The 23,022-nt window shown below is 44.9% G+C and overlaps 1 protein-coding gene across 5 annotated transcripts in view; it reads right to left on the minus strand.

The window, feature by feature from the left end:
* TTC17 (tetratricopeptide repeat domain 17) overlaps positions 1 to 23,022 on the minus strand; it is a 2,246,693-nt gene that overhangs the window by 1,078,048 nt on the left and 1,145,623 nt on the right. For all 5 annotated transcript variants that reach the window (XM_069623328.1, XM_069623332.1, XM_069623330.1 and 2 more), the window contains one exon: positions 10,946 to 11,086. In XM_069623328.1, coding sequence (XP_069479429.1) covers positions 10,946 to 11,086 — 141 coding nt within the window. The remainder of the gene's footprint in view (positions 1 to 10,945; positions 11,087 to 23,022) is intronic.

The raw sequence follows: 23,022 nt of genomic DNA on the forward strand, positions 1-23,022 counted from the left end.
TACGTAGTGATTTTACAAGTACTGATAGTGGAATGTGTAATGTAAAAGCAAATGTGTACTGAATATATGATCAGTCGCTGCATATTGTCTATTACTATTGTGTTATTAACCTTTTTTTCCAGTAATTCATTATAATCATCCTCAACATGGGTGGAATGAACCTTATGCTTGCAGTTTGTATGTCCTTCTATGGTGCAGCGTAATGATAGTGAACATGTGCACAACGTTTTTATAACATTACGCATGTGCTTGTTGTTTTGGCCTGTATAATGCATACACGCTTGTGAAGGTAATTTATTATGAGTCAATTTTTGCATGTATAGTGTTATCAAACAGCAGCAAGGTGTTTTTCGTCTGCATACATTCTACAAGAAGAAATGACAAGTAGTGGGTGCCGACTCAGGCGGAACGTCAACCACCAGCAGAATCCAAAAACAAAGAAACCAGCATTCAAAAGGACACAGATCACAATGAATGCACACAGAATCACTAAACAAACGTGGTCTGTCAAAAAGTTATTTAAGGCGGACCATTGTCCAAACGAAAAAAGCAGCCCAACACATTGTCGCTCTCTGCCCCAACTTTCAGTGCTATGCGGATGACACTCCACTCATTTTCAGGCTACCTTCGGCCACCTCTTCTCCGTCCCTCATCTCCGTCTGACTGTGCTATCCAGGATTGGTATGCCGCCAATGACCTCTGCCTTAATGGCAGTAAGACTGAGATTCTCCTCATCAGCACATCCACTCCATCCTTTCCTGTAGCTCTCTGGCCGGCCTCTCTTGGCCCTCTTCCTGCTCCCACCTGCAAGGCTAAAAACCTTGGTGTCATCTTCGACTCCACACTCTCTTTCTCTCCTCACATCGCTGACGTTTCTAAGAAGTCACACTACCAGCTGCACCTCCTCAGAGGTATTCTTCCCTTCCTCTCCTTCCCCCAGAAGCTCACTGTCTCCAGAGCTCTGGTTCTCTCTAGGCTGGACTATTTCAAAATCCTCTTTCTAAATCTTCCTGCTTCTGCTCTCCGCTCTCTGCAGCTCATCCAGAACAGGACTGCGAGACTGGTCTTTGGCCTCAAGCCCAGGGATCGTATCTCTCCAGGACAGAAATCTCGGCACTGGCTCCCAGTGGCTGTGAGGATTAAGTTCAAAACCACAAGGCCTTCTGGGGCCTCAATCCCTCCAACTCGCTCTTCCTAAATATCTTCCCTCTCGAGCTCTTTGCTCATCGGCCTCCAACTCCCTAGCGTCAGTCGCTTCTCCAAGCAACGAGTTGGTGATAGATCTCTCTCTTCAGCTTGGGCCTGCCTCTGGAACAGCCTCCCTGAAACTTGAGGAGAACCATCTTCGGTTCTGGAAGCACCTAAAAACCTTCCTCTTTGCTTCTGCTTTCTCTCCCCCTCTCCACTGCTGAAGTCCTGGCTGATACTTATACTGCACTGGTTACCTGGCCACCCATCTGATCTGGGGCCCAAACCCTGCCAGTTGCACGCCTGCACTGCCTCCCTGGCAACCCCTGCACCTGGGGACTGTTTTCTGTATTCCTACAGTCCCCCCACCAGCAGTTATGTCTGCACTCACCCTGCACTTGCCACCAGCTGGCCGCTCTTTTATTTATCTTGTTATTTTATTATCCCATGTACTGCACTCCCCCCCTGACCACTCCCACACTTTCCTTTTCCCCCTTCCCTTGCACTGGCGCGATCTGAATGACACCTGGCCTAGTAAGATCGCTGTCTGTCTTCCCTCTGTTCCCCCTCCCATGCCTCGTCGCGCCTTGAAACACTTGTGTATAAGCGCGTTATAAATGCCATATCATATAGTGTTATGTACGTGTTTCATAATACGCATGTGGTTTCTTTCCAGTTGCGTATAGTGACTTGAAACGCTGACGTCAATTGTTTGTTGGAGTTTATACATAAAATGGAACAAAAGTGTTGTTGTACATTTTGAAGTTTATGTAACGCGTATGCTTTCACATGTGAAATACATTAAAGGCATATTAATTCATATTTTACTTTAATGTACAGAATGACCGTGTTAATAATGGGAGACTCCTGGATTTTTGGCTCAAGCATTATGCGAGATGACTGCTGACTCTCCCACCATCTGCAAATTTGAATGTGGAATGGCACGGATAGACATAATGGAGAAACTGGTTGTAAATCATGACAATGGGAAAATACCAAAAGCAATTTTGATCAATACTGGAAGGAATGATTTGGGATTCGGAAGAGGAACTGAATTGTGGTTTCGAATGAAAAATGACTTGATATGGCTATCAGGATTGTTTCCACAAAACAACATTTTATTTTTATGCTTGGCAGCACGTCTAACTTAGATGTGTGGACGCATGAATCAGATAAATTGTGCTGGAATTAATGTAAGTGGATGTATAAATACACATTTTTAGTTTAACATGTCCTAAATTATATTGTTCACTGCAAAATAAAAAGTTATAATTGAAGTAGAGTTGATGGAGCATATTTAACTAATGAGGGGACTAGTTTATTTTTAGACATTATTATTGAAGGCCGTGTAATATATTGCAGTAATTTGTGTATATAGCATGGTTATTTTGTGTTAATATATTATGTATTTCCTGGTTTTAGTGCCGGTTGTAATGTGCATACGCACTGTTGGTGGGTGCATATGTTGTTCATGGTTATAGCTGCTGTGCTTATGTGTGGCATATTTGCTGAGCATAGAAGCTAGCATGCATTTTGAACTTGGTCATTGTGCATACATCATATAAAGATACAAAGTCGTTGATTGGCAGCCGATTTCAAAAATACATTTCAGTGCACCAATTGAAGTTGAAATCAAGGCGCCTCCAAAAAAAGGGAACATCTAAGTGGACAATTGTGAGATACATGGGCCAAAATGTTATGGGGGGAATGCCCAATGTTAAAAGCTGTTTAAAAAATGTTTACCTCGATTGTATTTTGAACTATGAAGCCATTAATGTAGAAATCTGAAATGTTGCAGCTGCCTCAAAATATTACTGTGGACTTTTTCTTAAAGCAAGCATTCAAAGGTTATTAAGACCCACCATAGACTTGTCTTTTTCTTAACTATGCTTTGTGCTAGCCCCAAAGCATAATTGAACACAGCACAACTTAATACAGGAAACTTGACAGTACAGCCTCAATAGGTCGCAATTCACTTTAAGAAACAAGTTAAAACAACTGCTGGTGGGTGCTGTAACACTATCACTTTCTAGGAACAGAGTGAACTGAAGTGATCTTTATTAAAACATGCAAGTCATTGGTCCTTTCTAAAATACCAGTCCATTTTACAAGCTTAAGGGGCCCAAGAAGGACTTGCGGAAAACTGTCTCAATTCAGGTAAATATCTTAAAATGTCACTTAGGAGTTTTAAGATTGACCAAAAGTTCTCAAATCCCATAGATCCATCAAACATAGGAAAAATTGAGGTATGTTCTCCTTTTACCCAACATTTGATGCAGAAAGGCCAACCAGCTGGAGGAGACACCATAGGATAACCCCCAAGAAGAAGTCAAGGCCACGGTTCGAGAACCGGCAGGCCAGCGGGAGCAGATTTTATAGGGAGCACATAGTCCACTACAAAAATTTTAACTAAACAATGGGGGAGATAATTGGTGGCGGGTTGGACTACGCCAAGACCCTGAGAACCCTTAAAACAGGATAAAAGAGTAAAGCAGTTCCCAGGGACACGTACTTAGGGTGTTGGATGTGGCAATTTCGTCTGGGGAATGGCAGGAGAATAGGGAGTTGGGGTGTTAAGTTTAAATCTGGCCAGCCAGGGTTGGGGCCTCGAAGTAGAAGGGCAACACCCACAACCCAGCAAGGATCCACACGACCAAAAGGAAACACAGAAATGACACCCGAAAGGACAACCAGCGAGGCAAAAGACTCAGCATCTACGAAGATGTCAACAGGAGAACTCAATAGAACCCGACCAAGGTTCCAGAACAGCCAGCCAACAATAAATGGTCCCACAGTGAGGGGAAATGGCAGGAGGTGACTGAGAACTTCCCAAGAAGACAGTTGTGCTTGGACAGCAGCAAGCCACTTGACTTCCAGACAGGAAGACTCACTTTATGGCACTTAGACCAGGAGTATATGCCAGGGAAGCAGCACTGCAGACCAAGAAGATGTGCCATGAATGAGCGGGGTTCCATATGATATTTTTGAATATTGAAGGATGCATGCAAAAACAAATCACTTTTAGGGAGAGTGGGAATGGAGGTCCTGTCCCTTGAAACCCACAGGAAACCAGGCCACCCTTAAATAAACATTACACCCTAAACCCGCCTCCCCTCACAGGCAGAGAAAGGCGCACACACAGAATCACAGACACTTGATCACCTGACCCCTCCCTTCCACGCAACAAACACACTGCGTCCCACACAAACACATACACATCTCCCCCTCTGCCCCCCTAACACACACACTTATGTGTAACAGTCCCGAACTTCACTCTTCCGGCACAGATGCTCCCGTCAGCCCCTGCACGCACTTGTGAGCTTCCAGGGGCGTGGGCGGTCACTTTAGAAAGGGCTCCATCAACCGTCTCTGAATGGTTTTTCTAAATCAACCTTTTTCAATTTCAGAACAGTGAAAGATTTTTTTCACTCAGTTCCATGAACAGCCAGTCTAGCTAGCTAAGACTGCAGGAAGCATAGTAAGATCCCAATATGGGATTTGACCAGCAGGGAATGAGCCGGGAGTAGAATCAAGGCGGAAGGGTCCAGCCAGTTTTGCCCCAGCAGGGACCTCAGCAGCAGTCTTCCCTGAGTTAAAGGTAAAAAATATCTCAGGAATATACAGGGTCTTCAACTCACAATGCATATACAGAGAGGCTGACCCAGGAAAGTCTTCCAATCAGCTCACAGGTTCACACAACAAACCAGGCTGGCCCTAAAAAAAACGCATTTACAAACATTCCATTATTGTATATTGTGACATGTTAAGGATTTCTATCAGGTGACGCACACCTTAGTCTCGGCCTAGTATGCAGCGCACGATTGAAATGCTTATGTTTTTATGTTAGATTCAATATTGAGATGTTACACCACTCATATCACACATCCTTTTCAAATACCCCGCGTCACAATGGACCATGAACCAGGCTGGTTGGTAAAATACAATATTTATTTGAAAATTAAAAGAACTCATACACTTTTTAATATGGGGCAGCAATCACCAATGGTGTGATAAGAATAGGAATGTAAGCAATGGACTTAGTTTAACCTTCTATTGAAACATCTACAAAACACCAGGGAATAGAAGCACTTTTTGATTTTAGGTAAGATAGCACTTGCATCAGAATTTCCCCCTGCAATGTTCCCTCAACCCACAAATAATCAATTCTAAATGGATAAACAGAAGCAGCACGTAATCAGGAATGACAAACAGGAAACAGAACCAAAATCTGACCTTCCTGTCATGACCACTGTGAGGGGGCACAAGTTGTGCCACAAGCAGGCTCCCACCAGAACCCTGAGGGCCTTAAAACCACTGCAAAAGGGCTCCTGGAGCCAGTCCTGGCGCCTTTGACACCATGCTCATATGTAGGAAGGAAGGGATGTTCAAACTAGGTCCCATTTATGTACATGGTCCTTTAAATCCAACATGACAGCACCCACAAAGTCTAGTTCTAAGAACCAAGCCATGCGGTCTAGTGTTTTGGGTGTGGCAGGCCTGGAACTACTTTCACTGGTACAACTTTACCTGGGCTTATTAAACCACACCCTGACTGCAGAACACGCTTCGTGTTATTCTGCAACCCGTAGCGTGCCGCTCACCGTGTCCAGCTCCTGGTCTTCAGCATCTTCCTGTAATCCTGCAAGAACAAGATTATTCTGTCTTACCTGAGAAAACACCATCCAGCACTCAGCATCTCAACTGGGCTGCAATCTGTGGAAACCGAGAGAAGAAGAAACATCACTCACCTGTGAGTACTCGCTTATGGACTTCTGGCGAACAGCTACCAGAGCTGCTGTTCGAACATTGCGACCTTCAATAACGAGAAAGGGAAAAACAATATTAGAATGCGTGCTTCCAAAACATCGAATTCCATCAGTCTTAACTGAATTACATCCCGCTACGCCACGCTTCCACCCAGAGCACCACAGCAACATCTGCAAAGGAAAATATTAAACAACCGCACAGCGCTGTACTTACCGTAACGGATTCCGGGGGCCTGTTTTTCATCGCGCTCTCATCCACTCGCAGCACCACAGCGGCCAGTGAGGAGAAAGAAGAAAACACAGGTTAGCTTTAAAAGACAATAAAGGCGCTGCACTTCACGCTTTCTCTTACCTAGAAAACGTGCCTCTCCATCCGGCATGCCAGCATCAAGACAGTCGCACCTGAAAAGAAGGAGATAAAGACATTAACAAATTCCCACCATAAACAGAACAAAGACTTACAATTAACAAACCTACCTGCCTATCAGCAGATTCGGGGTCACAGCAGGCCTGGGCCCAAGGAAGGGGTACTACACCAGTGAAGCAACTCGGGCAGCTCGCCAACAAACGTCAAGCACCCCAGCACAAGAAACGCAAGATGGATAGCTCACCCTACAAAGAACTAAGGTGAGAAAAGAACCCAGTAGGAAGGGAATCGGTCAGAGGAAGGTGGGAGATTCACCCATTAGAGACCGTTATCACAACATCCAAGGTTCCAGATCTCAGACTTAGACGCACCCGGGAACATCAGGTGAGCCCTCCCCAAACAAGAGAGAAAAACAGATTTTAAACCCTGGTAATGCTAAAAATGACACTCGGAAATGGATGAATAAAATAATGAATGTGTGCAAAAACCTTGAAACAAATACAGTTCTTCACTAAAGCAACAATGTAAAGGTACTAACAATCACAAGAATTGGATTAGCAAGAGCATACAGTTCGAAAAGTGAGTGGAAGATTTAAAACAGATTGCAGCAAATGTCACGTTGGAAACTTTGCAACTTTACAATTTCTGCCTGAATTTACCCAAATGGTTTTAAATGAAAACGGGTGAAATACATTTAGAGTGTGGTTATTATGTTGGGGGATAGCTATAGATCACAGGTACAATATGGGAGTGAAATTAAGTCTCTAGCTGGTAACTGAATGAGTTATGCAAGATCTAGAAAGGTGCGTTTTGAGAAAAATGGAGCGGTGAAAATGGAAAGGAAATCAGTTTTGACAAGAACAGTTTTACTCTACACTAGAGTATTCAGGCTAGGCCACCAAAGCGGGACACAGTAAGCTTCAGGGTGGATTTGCGAGTTCAATCCCAGCTCCTGCCTTGGCGGAATCAGCCCGATCACTCGAAATAGGATTAATAGTTTAGGCTTTCACGAGACAAAATTACTAAAGCGATGGCGCTACCACTAGAAATCAATGGCAGGGTGGTAAGAATGATTGTGACAGTTTTACAAGTTATCAGGGTAAGGATAGGATGACAGAGAGTGCGATGAGTACAAAGACAAGATAGGCTATGGGTCTAGGTGGGGTGGGGTTGATACTCACAGTCCACTTTTTAGTTTTTGGATTTTGGACAGCCAGCGTTCTGGTCACCACACGGATCTGGTCTAACAAAGAACAGCTTGACAAAAGCAGCAGGACAGGATCAGCTGGGCATTTCTGGTTACCGGGTAGCACCTCTGCACTGGCAATTCTGGTCACTGGATACTATAGGTTAGCTGGATAGCAGGATTGCAACAAGCAGGCAGTTAGTGGGATCAAGATGCTTCCCAAAAACACCACAGCTTTTCCCTTTGGTTATTTGGGAATTTTAGTGGTTTTCAGATTTGAGGTCTTACTGGGAATGGGACCAGCAATGCTTGGGTTTTGTAATTGACCCTAGAGCAGGATCAGCAATGTTTTGGCCTTGTAGTTAGAGTTTGGATCTGGAAGATGACGGGTACAGGAACGCAGCGCAGGAAATCAGGAAGAGTCTGTCTCTAGAGTCTTGTCAGGGACCCTTATATATAATGCCTAGTGACATCATTAAAGTATAGGCTGGGCAGGGTTAACTAAGCATGCCCCGAAACCACTTGGATTGGGCAGTGGTGCTAGTCTCCGCCTTGCTCTCAACTGGTTGGATTTCCAAGGAATGATGTCAGGTTTATGAGATGAGTTTTACAATGTCCTCAAACTCCCACATTCACTTTACTGACAAACTGATTCTGCAAAAAACATACATTTACACATTTGCAATCTCTTGGTAAATTATACACACAGGTTACATATTACGTGCAGCACATATCAGTCCAATCCTCCAGTCTGTGCGACCTTGTTTTGCCCTTCAGATACATTTTGGTAATTTTAAACATGAAAGATTTGGCCTAAAATTCCATAACTTTGTACACAGATGCGAATTATCCCCAGGGATGTATGTACAACATTTCACATTTGCAACATGGATGGTTTGCTTGTAATCTGTCATATTTTGTAACTTCTGTTCCCCATGTGGCAATGAGTTCTACCAAGTCTTAAAAGCAAGCAGGGAAAATCACTTAAACTGACATTTTAACAATTTTTCAACGTCTTGCGGCAAAAGATAGAAGTCTTTAAAGTTTATTCCTGAAATAGTTTTAAGGAACAAATGGTAATCTATTTGTTCCTGAATCCATTTTTCTTCTGTCCTTCCACTGCTGCCAGCTGTAATTTCCTTTAGAGCAGGTTGGGGGCTTCCTCCCTTGACTGGAGTTATATTGCCCTCTTCACACCCCCGGCTTCCTTCCCTGGGAGCTTCATTGTTTGGGTCCCAGCAGAGACAAAAGTCTGTTCAACCCCGTAATTATCAGGGGGTTGTCAGTATCTGCTGAGAGAGAGACCTCCTTTTGGTGCCACCCCTCCAAGCAGAATACCTGTTTTTCAAGTTGCAGCTCCAGCCACCATAGTTTTAATCTTTAATTTCTGATCTTCGATCCAGAATTAAAGCAAGCCAGTTGCATTGAATCCATGTTATACAGTCTCCCCAGCAACAAACCCCTTCATATTGCTAAAGACTGGCAGGCTTTCATTCACCAGTGTACTGTTCCAAAACACAGGCATTTGTTTTTCTTTAATTTTGCAAAAGCCCAGTTCATTTATTTACACGTGGTGCAGCCGACCTTTCCTTCTTAAATTCAACTTTTCATCTCCAGCAGATTCACACACTGTCTGTTATTCTCTTGAAATGCTGGAGCTGGTCTGAAACACTGATACATTGAAGCAGACATGCCTCAGCTAGTTAGAGTCTCTCTATGAACAGCCTAGTTTTGAATACCTTTGCAGAGAAAATGACTGTTTCCCATGTGAGTAAAAGTAAGGTTCCTGGTTTTGGGTGAAGCACAGTGAAGTATCCTCGGCATGACAGGGCCTTTTTAATCACAGTGGTTTTAGAATGAACAGATGGGATTAGCGTCAAAGCAGCATTTTTAAAGGGTGAAAATGTTTCCTTTTGAAGGGGAATTTTGGGTTTTCCGCAAAGCAGTGCTGCCTTTTCACTTGATTCCATTTATATGTTTCAGAAGACAATGGCATACTTTTTCAGTGTGTCCCCTTGTTCCATCTTGCCTGAAGAGTGCTAGGCAGGATGGTGCAGCCATCTTTTTGTTGCTGCCAAAATGCAGTTTTGAGGTCCTGGTGCGCACAGGAGCCAGCGCAGCCAGGTTGCTGTTTATTGCACAAATGCAGCTTAGTGATGTGGGGCAATGCCGTCGAGTGGGTCAATATATCCCACAATATATAGTGAAACTTTCAATAACCTGCTCCACCATGTTTAACATCGTTCGAGTTAATTGGACTTGAGTGTAACCCAGTTGCCTATTTGTTGTCTAACTCATCCTATGCCTTGAGCACAGGGGCAGAATGAACACAGATTGTTGTAGAAAGTAGATGCATTGCATTTGCTTCGGGTTGCAAGAGAGATTAGACGTTTGCGGAGGGTACAGGGCTGGGAAAATATGTTGGAGGACTACACTGAAAAGCATGGTTACTAATCATCCTGCTACATATGACTGTTCCAATAATGAGGCATCTTCTCGAAGGGAAATAAAACACAAAACCTTAGAATCGTAACATTTCAAAAACCAATACCCAATGCTAACTAGAAACAAGGTCTCAGAGTCAGCAAACACCAAAGGTCTAAGGGGTCATTCATTAGCAGATTTATCATGTTCTGTTGAAAGATCTACTTTCTGGCTTTTGAAAAGAACAAGCTTAACTCTCCTCTATGTAAAGTATAAACAGTGCAGAGAAGTGGGCATGCGCCACGGATACTCCCCAGCATGAAAAGGTCATCCAAGTGAAAACAAAGGCATCAGGTATACAACATGTAAAAACGGGAGCAGGGCTCCCAGCTGGAAACCTAATTAGTGCACGGTCATGCACTGAGCAATCGGTAATCAATGGATGGCAAAAAGCACAACATGACTAAAATTATTCTGTGCAAATGCATATGCTAGAAGAAAATAGCTAGATGTTTTGGAGACAGACAGATTCAGTATACGGAAGAGCATGGAGGCACAGCGACATTTACAAAATGCCATCAAAACTATTGTTAACAGTACATATAATAAATCAGCCAGGACTAGGGTGGGGAGGGAAGCACTTAGGGGACCAGTAAATTTGAAAGGCATTTGTGGGGAGTGAGAATGCATGTGTGAAAACAGAGTACTGAACAGGTCGCACCAATGCAAAGTAACAGAGCTGCCACATGTTTGTGGCCAAATCCAGAGGAAAAAATAGTTTGATATCACAAGGGGTATGGCCTTCTAGAGATGGACAGGCAATAGACTCTTTGGCTGTTCTTTTCTGTCCTCAAAGTTTGGTTTGTATTTCCTATGTTTCCTAAAGTAGTATGTAAATGCGGACCCTTTAAAATGGTGGCCAATGGCTTACTTTGAAAGACACAAAACTAACCTGGTCTTCTGGCTTAAACAATCTAAACAAGCTTCCTACAATGGTGACGGGTGAGAGCTTACCTTGAAAGTGCTAGATTCCTGGCCCCACACCCTGAAGACAGAGCGGGCAATGGGCGGAGATTGTAGAGGCAAGTTGCTCTGATTCGAGGAAATTTTCAAATTCTCAGATGTCATTTTGGCGACAGACATGTCTTCATCAAACTGGAAAGAAACAAAGAAGCAAAACATGTGTGAGGGATTTTCTGGGACAAAACACAGTTTAGTCTCAAGCATGATTGTGAACAAAAACTGAAAAGCAAAACAAACATGGTATAATTTCCTCTTAAAATACTCACAGGCAATTGCATATTTCTGATGCTCAAAGGTTGTAGTACCAATACTGGAACCCTAACTAATTTTCTGGTTTTGCTGCTTTTCATTTTAGTTTTTTTCAATTTTAACCTACTTGTTTGTTGGTTTTGGCAAATGTTTGTGGTGCTTGTGCCAAGGATTTTCTGAAACCATTGTTACAGAACAGAGAATATCTTGCTGGCATAGCAAAAGGAAATATCATGGGATGAAACTGAAAAATCACTAAAATCACTCCTCTGCTGTTTTACCCAATGAGAAGTTCCCCAACAATATTCGTACCAATGAGCAGCTTTGTAAGAAGCAGGTCAGGGGCTGGGCTCTTCACAATACCACATTGTGTAAAACAGCCTTGGTATCTTTTTCAATTTAGTGTTTTATAATAAATTTTAAAAATAAACATTTGTTCATCGCGCTCTCATTTTGATATGAACGTTTTCACAGAATGATGCGGGAAGGAATAATAAAAAATAGAAATAATCCCTTGTATAGGTTTGGGAATATTTTCTTTTTGCTGCATATACTACATGGACATCTATGGACTCCCCACAACCCCAATATGTTGCTTTCGTTTTAAACCTATCCTGACCTTTGAAGGTGTGAAATGCCGTTTTGCTTTACTTACCTTACTTAGCTGTGCCACAAGAGTTCGCTTTGGCGATCTTGTCTTTTGGCCTTTTTCCTACCCTCTCAGGGCCAGGTTCCCATATATGCTAAGCCATTTCCCAGGCAAAGCAGCAATAGTTTTGGGGCTGGATGTAGTGGCCGTAACTGTCTTTTCTCGGTCCACATCCAGGCCAAAGTGTGTCTGTTTCTGGGCAGATGTGGTGGCCAGAGGTTGTCCATGATTGGACAGCCCCTGCCAGTCTTAATGGTGCAGATCCTTGCCATTGGTGGGATCAACGGCAACTCCACATCGAATTTAGGATAAGAGGGGGACTCCTTCAACCATTCTTCAGATCGTTGTTGGAGCCAAGACCATTTCAAAGTGAAGCATCTTGTTGAATACCCATGGATCATCGTTGGAGCCAATCAGCACTGCATCCAGCCAAGTTCCGGTGAATCCCTGCTTTTTTGACTGATCTCCACCATCTGTGCTTCAAACTCAGGACCAAAAACAACAACCTCTCCTGACCACTGCTTGAGGATCCTGCCTCCAGGAAGCCATATGATGTGTCGCCAAATTTCCCAACAAACCTGCTCCACCTTGGGCTACTTTGCTGTATGAGTCGCCATGTGAGACAAGAGGACGTGCAGTTTTGCTTCTCTAGCATGAAGAGGTGCCTCGCAGGATCTGCTTCTATGTCTCAAGGGTCTTATGCTGCCACCTGAGTGCAGTGGTCATGGTTGCCTCCCACCTTCATCATGTCCTATAGGTCTCCTGAGGTTGTCCGCATCGTGGTGGTCTTCACATTGTGCCTGGGCTGTCCAGTCACAGGAACCGTTTAGCCAAAACAAACACCAACTAGCCAGACCCAATCTGGATGCCGAAAGTGACCTCTGCACCAACAATACCTAGACCACCTCCAATGGAACCAGCAGATTAAGTAAGTGGGGCCAGCAGATTCAGAAGCTTCAGTGGTGATTTCTGACATCAGTACAGGGGATGAATGTACATACTATACCCCACTATCAATAGGCTTCAACTAGAACAAAGTCCTACAATACTGATCGCAATCAGTGGAGTTCTGGCCAAGACTTCCCCCTTTCCCAGGATTCCTCTAAGCTGGTGGGACTCGGAGAGGACCACTAAAGAACTTTTCTTTTTTGTTTAAATTTTATTTAACAAGCACTTGGTAAATGAACCATCTGGAACACATGACAACACCAGTACATCACACAATAATAGACTTGTGACCAATCGAAACCACTGAAAGGTGTGTGAAAAAAGGACGCACCACTGCATAGTCAATGCTCAGCAGATCTTGCTAGATACAGGCAAAAGTCTTGCCAAATATCCTTGGGGCAACAGCAGCTGGGCACTATTGTAACATACAATTCCTCATTATTGTTGGCCCATATACCGTCACTCAGCTAGTGTGTGAGCACAGGTGGGGCCCTCCAAGTCCATCTCATCAAGATTGCCCTTTTTGCGAACAGCAGCCCTAAATTGAGGAACAGTTTTTGTACAATGGGCAGTTTCCCGGTAAAGCCCAGCAAACATTCCTTTGCCGTGAGTTGTAACTGTCAAAGTATTTCCTCTGACGTCTTGCAAACCTCCGCCCAATAATCCAACAACCTGGGACATTCCCATAACATATGCATCAGATTAGCATACCACTCATGGCACCTATGGCACTCCTTAGCTTCACCAGGGTAAAACCTAGCCAGCCTGGCTGGGGTACAATACAGCCTATTGAGTACTTTGTACTGTATAAGACAATATTTTGATTTTATGGATACCCTCTATCACAGAGCACACTTGATTTCACTGCAAATCCATTAACACACAAGCCAAGTCGCCATCCCATGTCCCCTTGCTATTAGGTCCCCATCTACCATCTTGTGACGGTGCCAGTCTGTAAAGTGTAGATCTGGTTTTTCTACCCAATGTGTGGGTGAGAATATAAGCCAAGCAGGCAAGCACACCAGGTACCGGGCAGCTTGCAGAGACTGCCGCTTTAAGGCGTAAACAGTGCAGCAGTTGTGATGGGGTATCTCCAATGTGCACCTTGACTTCCTCCCATGTAATAAAATTCTGTGCCACATACAGATCACCTATAGTAAGTATGCCAGCCCCACTCTAAACACTCTCCACTGCTCTATCTGTAGTGCGGGCTACCGCGGCCTTACACCGGAGCGGGAGGTGCTTGTCGTACAGAGCCATGATCATGTGTTGGGGGCAGGAAAGAGCATGCACTGGATACCTGTACATGCAAGGGTCCGTTTCAGGCTCCTGCACACCACACACAAATGTATTAGTGGGCAAATGCCATCCTATTTAATGGAAGACATTGTTAAGAAACCCAGTACTCGTACTCTAAGATCAGCCAGTACAAACCTGCTGAGGACGTTGCACTGTAAAACCAGCAAAGCATGCAACGGAGCATTTTCCATAGCGGCCCCCTTGCATGGAATGCTTTAGCTCCTGCTTTAAGAAACATTGTCTCGACAGTAGATTTTAAGAAATTAAAGACACTTCTCTTTTGTTAAACATTGATGATTAATGGTCGGCTACTTCACCCTTTCTGCTGATGAATTACGTTTTTTTTGTTATGTCACTTGTTTTATGTATGCGCCCTTAAGCCCTTGTGTGCGCAATATAAATTGATAAATAAATAAATGGTCCCCAGATGCCTATTCAATCTGTCCCAGGCATCGTAGGTCACCCCTACCGGGTCCAAGGGATGTGTGTGCCTGTGCATGCTGCCTAAAAGCAACAGCACCCGAGGGGGAGAAGGCTGCCTGCAAGTGCTCCAGCCTAATGTGAGGGAACTCAGATTGTTCAACTGCCCAGTGGGTAGCATAGTGCATGTGCGCAAACGTCATATTGACAGGCCAGGCACCCCCACCTCATCGGGACATGCCAACCCGATTAGAAAAAGGAAGAGCACAAACCAGTAAGTTCAGAATAATAAATGCATCCGGCCCTAATGCAAGGCCAGAGGAGTAACTTTGTTGAAAATGTTGGGGGGACATGATAACCGAAGAATAGGTGCCCCAGCCAAATGAATGAGGACAAAATGGTGTGCCGTGAAAGTTGGGGGGGACAAACACCCTTGTCCCCCCCCCTAAAATTACGCCCATGTGGAAGGCTATAGAACATATAAAGAAGTTTGGGCAGCACAGTCATCTTGATTACCAACAGCCTGCCAGCCAATGATAACAGTATCTGCCCCCAACGCAATTATTTTGGCATTCAGGGCAGTCCGGTAGGTCACATAATTCAAATTGAATGTCAGGGTGGCCAACCTCGCCACTCGGATCCCAAAATAACAGTGCTATGCCGCCCATGTGCCTGCCAGCCTCCACGTGCCATCTCATAATGCAAATATCTGACTTATTGTTGAGGTGGAGGCCAGAGTATCTACTAAAATCAAACACTGCCCCCACCAGGTGGACCTCGGGGGTCCCTAACATACAAGAGGATATCATCCGCATATAAGGATATAATTTTGTTTTTCCCACCTAAAGGTTCCTGCCCCACTAAACCTATTGCGAATGAGGTCTGCCAGAGGTTCAAATATCAAAGCGAACAACTGGGATGAAAGGGGGCACCAGTTCAGTTCATATTCACACGGGCAAACGCTTGTGAGTAAAGTAATCTAACGCAGGAGGTGAAATTGGGACCAAACCCATAATTAGAAAGCACTTGAAATAACAAAGGGCACAAGACCGCATCGAAGACGTTCTGCATATTCAATGAGACCGCCACTACTTCAGCGTCAGGTGGGACCCGTGCCAGCACATTATAGAAACGCCTTTTTCAAGACACTGTGGATCGCCCTGGAATAAATACCGGATTGATCTGGGTGTACCATATGGGTCATTAAGGGCAGCAGAGTCACTAGAAACTTAACATAGCTCTTTGAATCTTTGTTTATGAGTGACAACGGCCTATACAACCCGCACTCATCCGCTCCCCTTATCCGACTTAAGATGGAGGATAATTGCATCATGTAGCATATCAGGCTGGATCCCTCTGAGGTGTGTCACTTTCCAAACCTGAACCATGTTCATGGCTAGCTCGTCCCGGAATTCTTTATAAAATTCATTGCAGTTCCCATCCGACCCCGGCGTTTCCCATTAGGGAGATCCACAATGGCTGCTTTTATCTCCTCAATTGTAATGGGGATGTCCAGCGCTTCAATGGCCCTTCTGAATAATACATTTGTTGGGATCCCCCCCTGATACTGCTCAATGGTGGCGGTGCCTTTCGGTTGGTAGAGGGTGGAGTAAAACTGGTAGACAACCTCACTGATGTCCTCATCAGTATGCGCGACAGACCCGTCCCGCCTCTTGACACATGGAATGTGCGTGGGTCCCGTCTCAGTTCTAGCAACCTGAGCCAGTAAGGCCAGACTGCCTCCCCATAGCACGTAGCTGCCATTGATCTGTCCACAAATTGCAACTCCCTATTAGCTGCTTCCCGAAATGCATCCCGCTCAGTTTTGATAGCGTGTCGCTGAGCAGGACATGTGTTCTATGCGCACTGCTGTTGCAAGGAGGACAAAGCAGATTCACTAGTCTGCAACTCACTCCGGATACCTTTGAGGTCCACAAATTCAGTAAACATTGTTATCACCTGGATATACAGGTTAGAAGCGTGCCACAAAGTCGCAGCCACAGAAACTGACCCCACATTTGTATCAAAGTATGTTGCGATATGGTCACATAATATAACAGAAAAAACAGGGTCCCGGGACGATGCAGGCTTGAAGTGCCAGAGTATGTCTGCACCTTCTCTGGATAGCTGCAAAGATAATAGAATATGAGTGTGATCAGACAGTGATCATACCTCAACCCCATTGAGCAGGGAGCTGGATATCAACCACAGATCAATATGAGAATGCATATCATGTACAGACAACTAGATTCTCTGCGCATAGAGTGCAATCAGTGTCAAGCGTCCAGCAATTCCGCATTGGCCATATTAGCAAGAATGACCCGAGCTGCACTGGTAAGTGCCCTAGGGGTGTCGGCGGTGCAATCTTGCTCCATGATCAATATTCTGTTTAGGTCACCCTCGCAGATTGAGGCCATAGTGTACTTTTCACACAGTTGAAAGACTCCCTCATAAAAGTCAGGGTCATCCAAGTTGGGTCTGTAAATATTGACCAGTACAACCTACTGCTTTCACAGAATTCCATGTATAATCACTTTGGCTATGTGAAACCCTCCCACCCCAAACAAACCAATTGCACTTGCATGGGGGACAACTGTTCCACGCAGAGTGGGCTGCAGAGGAAGTGTCTCAAACCACGGACACCAGGACACACATGCGTCCAATCTAGCCCACTGTAAGATTTAATACCATCAGCTTGTGTGCAGCAAACCAGCAGATCGCAGCAGGCATCCACCTTCATGACCTAGGTGACCATCCAGTCGGAGCAGCGAAAGGGATCTGCGTCTCAAACGACACCGCCTTCTCCGGCACCGTGAAGAAATAGGATCGGTTATTGTGTTGGCTCTTGAGACGGACCGGGAAGAGCATATGGTTCCTTCCCTCAGCAGTTTCTTCACACCTGGGAAAGGGAGCTGCTCCCGCTGTACTGCCACCATAAAGTCTGGATATAGATGTACAATGCTGGAGCCCACTCTAATCTCTTTCTTATCCCTGGCCGGCCGCCATATTAAGTCTCTATCTCGGTAATTCATTATGTGCACAATGATCGGGCGGGAATAATCCCCAGGCCTGAGCTTTACAGCCAGTTCCCTATTGGTGCATGTGGGGAGAACACCCCGGGTCACCTAGCAGCTCTCGAAGCAGATCTTCTACCGCTGATTCCATATTGCCACAGAGCGCAACAGGCACTCCTATAAAACAAACATTGTTCTAGCGAGACCTGGATTCTAGATCTTCCCATTTAGCCTTGACCTGCCTCATAGCCCGGGTCAGCGCAGTTACTGCTGCCTGCAACTCTGTGACATTGTCCTCTGTGATGCTTATGGGCCACCAGCCTCTGTAATACGCTGTGTCTCTCTCTCTCTCTCTCTCTCTCTCTCTCTCTCCAGCTGGGCTCGCATGGATCACAATAGCAGTAATGTCATCCAACTTCACATTCACTGATGCGAAGCCCTGCTGTATCGTGTCAAACATACATTGAAGGTCCATGGAGGCGCAGGCCGCAAGAGCCACAGGGGCTCCGGAAGCAGGATATCGTCTGTGGGGCCTGTATTAAGAAACAGACAACAAATTCACTTTTCTTAAAATCAAGAGTTTATTTAGTCAGGATGGAGTAAAGCCTAACTTGCCCTATGCTAAGGTGGGATTTCCCCAACTTAAAGGATGGTTCCGGGACTTTTTTTTTATTGTCCCTACGGTTCGGCCATGTGTTTTTAAGCATAAATCGGTAGATCGTAGAAAACTTTCCTATGGACCTTACCCGACTTTTCGTCCATTAACGCACTCGAAATCAGCCGCCATTTTCTGATAATCCTATCATTTCCCCCCATCACCCTGGCTCACCTGCTTTTGCGGCACTAAATCAAATCCCCCGCCCCTGAGCCTGACATCAGCAGACGCGTACCGCCCATTTCCCAACGCCAAAGCACGTTTCGTGTCAACAATCGCTGCGCCTCAGCTAATGAAGTGTCGCCATGGAAATGGCAGGACGCCTCTTTCCTCTATAAGTATAAACACACCGTTTCACAACACACAGCAGCAGATTTTCGATTCCATTACTCTCTCTGTGTTACTTTGAGTATTCTGTGACTCGTTTCTGTGCTCTGGTCAGCTACCTTCGCTGCTTCTAGGCCTTGTGAACACCTGTACCATCTCTGTAAATTATTTTACTTTCTTTACCACACAATGGCTACAATAATGCCGTATATGTACGAGCCCGAGTACACCGAGCAAGAACTACTGGAAAGGCAAGCATGCGAAAACGATGGGGATTCGGACGGCAGTTGGGAGGACCAGTCAACGGATGAAGAGCCTGGACCATGTCGCATGGACGGCGTCTCCACCTGGTGCACGTGCAATCGGTGCGAGCTAATGCCAACTGAGGAGGAGAACTGCTGCTGCCGTGAAAATTCCGGGTGCTTGGCCTACATTTCGGAAGGCGAGCCAAGTCCGCAATGCATCACCGAGCTGCCAGAGTTCAGGGAAGCCTGCCTCTCACGGACCGTGTTGAGGATGATGATGGTGCTTATGCACGAACATCGCGGCACTGTTCGTCCGCGTAATCCGAGTAACGAGTAAGTATACTCTGGTTGTGATGTCAGTGATGCCACTACTATTTCATGGTCGTCTCCCACATATAAAATTACATCTACATATCATTCGAATGCATGTAAATTGGTTCCATATTGTGCATTTTCTAGATAGAATTTTTTTCAAAGCAGAATGACATTTTTTACCTGAATCGACAGTGATAAGAAAGTTTTGTCATTTTAATACAGTTTGCATCTTTCATTTTCACAGGTGGTACAGGCTGGTGGCCTATCGTTGCTTCACTTGGTGGCTTCACGGGAGGCTCGGTCACCGCGTTCGGAGAGTAATACCTGCCTGTGCGGTACTTGCCATTAGACAACATTTCCCCAGCGACAGTGGACAATACCGCGGATTTTCCCTGGATGTGCTGCAACCGGAACTTTACAATGTGTAATGTTTATTTATGTTCAATTGAAATTAAGATCTAAAATAAAACCCAACATATATTTTAACAATGGTTGTTTTGATTTTTTAAATGAATCTAGTATGTCTCCATTGAATAGTCTTCCTGTGCCTTGTCTTGTCACACCACATGTCTCCGGCCAGCATCCTCCCTCACGCTGGCCGCCCACCTTCAATCCACATAACCGTTGAACCCATATGCAGCAGACATGCATATGTTATTTTGCGGGTTGGCATCAAGCCTCCCGGCCTTGCCTCCTCCCCCAAAAATACTTACCACACCACTTTGTTCAAGCGTTGGCAATAAAAGGAAGTCCGTTGGATTTTATTGATACAAAACATGGTTATAGGTAAATAATCCATATGGTTGATCACAATAAATCATCCTTTTGGGCACTGGGTACAGAGATGACCCCCTCTGGCCCGTGCCGCCTTGCCACCACAGGCCAGCCTGCTGCTGACTAACTGCCTAGGCATCCAGGGTCTCCAGGGTGAACTGCACCCATATATTCTCCTGGGAGGGTGAGGTATTTATAAACTCACACCCCTGCCTTCCATGTACTAGATCCTGCAGCCTGCCTCTTACATGCAGTTAGATGGCCTCTCCTTGGTGAAGCCCTGCGGCAAACGAGTCTTGTCTGCACGACCACCGCCCCAATCCACCCCCCCCCCCCCGCCCTATCAAAGGCAGTTCGCACCGGGGTACTTGTGCTGGCAAATGGAGCTGTCGGGGAGTGATAAAGGCCAAGAGGTGCCAAAGACCATGTACACTTCAAAGTGGTCTATAGAGCATGGGTTGTTGTTCCCATGTCTACCTCCAGACCCCGTGTCTCCTGCCAAGCATCCCCCCTCACGCTGGACGGCCCCCTGCAATCCACATAAGTGTGTCTCCATTCACGAGTCTTCCTGTGTCTTGTCTGCACGACCACCGCCCCAATCCACCCCCCCCCGCCCTATCAAAGGCAGTTCGCACCGGGGTACTTGTGCTGGCAAGTGGAGCTGTCAGGGAGCGATAAAGGCCAAGAGGTGCCAAAGACCATGTACACTTCAAAGTGGTCTATAGAGCATGGGTTGTTGTTCCCATGTCTACCTCCAGACCGCGTGTCTCCTGCCAAGCATCCCCCCTCACGCTGGACGGCCCCCTGCAAACCGCATAATGCCACGACATATACACGTCATTCATTCACAAACACACCCCTGTTTCGAATTCTTTATAACCCACTTCATATTCTAATGAGAACTTCTTTGCGCTTTGCTAGTCAACCCGCGAAGGTGCTGGTTATCTGCTCTTCGTCTCTGTGAACTTCCGTGACCACTTCGAGGAAACTCGTCAGTTTGCAACCTGTGAACTGCTCCCTGTTCTACGACAAGAAACTACTCTGATCCCTGCATCTAACTGTTTGTTCGTCAAGGTAAGGCCATGTACCATAATCATTTTGCGTCCAATTTCTTTTCGTTCAAGACAGTACATGCAAGGAACTAGTCACATGTTCTGAGTTTAGTCAAATTATCTTTCTATTTTTTTAAAGTTATTCAAATACTTATCCGTATGTGAATAACGTGTATAGTTCCAAGAACCAAAACGAACCTTGCATTGAACCTTTTATGTGTCATTTAATTTTTTAACACATTGGTATTCATAGAGAATTGTTGATCTTTACTTTTCAGAACTTTCCACAATGCCTGCCTGTTCCATTGGCGGTTGCCCTTCGAAGACCCATAATAAATCTGAAGGTACTGTAATGCATGTTTTCCCTAAGACAATAGATCAGATAAGAGAATGGGTCCGATATTGCGGATATCCACCGTCTGAGCTTGAAAGTAGAGTCCTAGAAGTCTTTGCGGACAAGAGGGGTGATCGATACCGCATCTGCAGCAGGCACTTTAGCTCAGACATGTACTCCACATCATTGCTAATAAAGAAGAACACACCGCGAGCGAGGCGAAAATTGCTCTCAACCGCTATTCCCACTCTATTCGTCCACATCCCTCCACTGGTGAGTCAACTTTACGTATTTATCTCTAGGCCTTGCGGTAGTGTGTAGCATTAGCTAACAATAATTTCCCCATTTATGTATCCACTCAATATGAAGGCGGAAGATTCTCCATCCGTGTCGTTATTGCAGTCATCAGCCACTTCAAGCGCCTATCGGGTAATCTTACTTAGCTATTCTGCCACTGACTTGTTTTAGGCATGTAAATCAATAGTTTTAATTTATCGTGTGATTATTTTACCTAATGGTACACCCTTGTACTCGTCCTCTAGTCTTTGTTTTCAGTTATAATTATTGTTATCCAAAATAATGCAAGTACTGTCTTTCAGGGAGATGCTGAGGAGTCCAACGTATTGACGACAACCGTTTATGTCACTCAGATGCTCGAGGTACGTTTCCGGACAGTTCCATCGATGGAGATCATCAGATCTTGCATTCTTGTAGCGTGATTGTTACACACAATGTTTCTTTCGTTTTTAGCCATTGATATGTCCTTCTGTCGTCGCCCTCCTATGTGTCTTCTTTTTTCAATATTGTGTTCATTACTAATGAAAGTCCTATGTTTCAGGGAGTCGATGGCGCATTAGTCCAAGAAGAAGGGGGAGCATGCAGTTACGGGTCGGCGCAACAGCTTGCAGAAGTGTGCACCGCAGTTACATCGTCCCTTGATGTTCTTATGCATTTCGAGGTATGGATACTGACAGTTCGATCAAGCGAAATCATATGACGTGATTACATCCGCTATACTTCCTTCTTTATTAAGTACTATGTTTCAGGGAGATGACGGAGCTTCTTCTACAAGAACATCACCCCTAGTAGTTGATGCAGATATCTGGGTGGTGACACTTCCAACGATCGAGCAAATCGAATCATATTTAGATATCCATTATTTATTTTAGACAACTGATCATTTGTGCAGGTCTATTTAGATGAGCCGTTGACGCCTGCACAAAGTGTATGTTCTTTTTAACAAAATAGAAAACCATACTAATGCAATTACTGTGTTTCAGGGAGTTACTGAAGCATCATCTTCAATAATATCAATGGAAGTCTATGAGGAGCCCGAGGTATGGATCTTGACAGTTCCATCTAACTAGATCAACAATGTGTGAATAATTGTCGTTTGAATGTTCTACACAAAGTGTTCATTCGTGTTTTGCTATTGAGATGTACGTGGGTATTGGTCCCCAAGTACATTTTGTGTTTTCAATATTATTATACATACTAATGAAAGTTCTATGTTTCAGGGAGTCGATGGAGCGTCAGTGCGTGATGGATGTGCTTATCATGAAAATATAGTCGTTGCAGCGCAAGAGGAAGTGGCGACATGCACACACGAGTCGGAGCAACAGCGTCCCGATGTTGAAGTTCGAGGCAAGAAAGTTTCAAAGAAAAGAAAGCAAAAGAAGGTTAGTGTCCTGGTCACTATATTAGTTTGTTTTTCACTGTTAATAGTTCAATACTGTAAGTTGTGTTTAAACTGAACATCCCTTTTCCAATCTGTCCTCTAGTTGCGA

Source organism: Ambystoma mexicanum, chromosome 11 (genome assembly GCF_040938575.1).
Source record: "Ambystoma mexicanum isolate Mex_15411 chromosome 11, UKY_AmexF1_1, whole genome shotgun sequence".
In the NCBI taxonomy this organism is placed as follows: Eukaryota; Metazoa; Chordata; class Amphibia; order Caudata; family Ambystomatidae; genus Ambystoma; species Ambystoma mexicanum.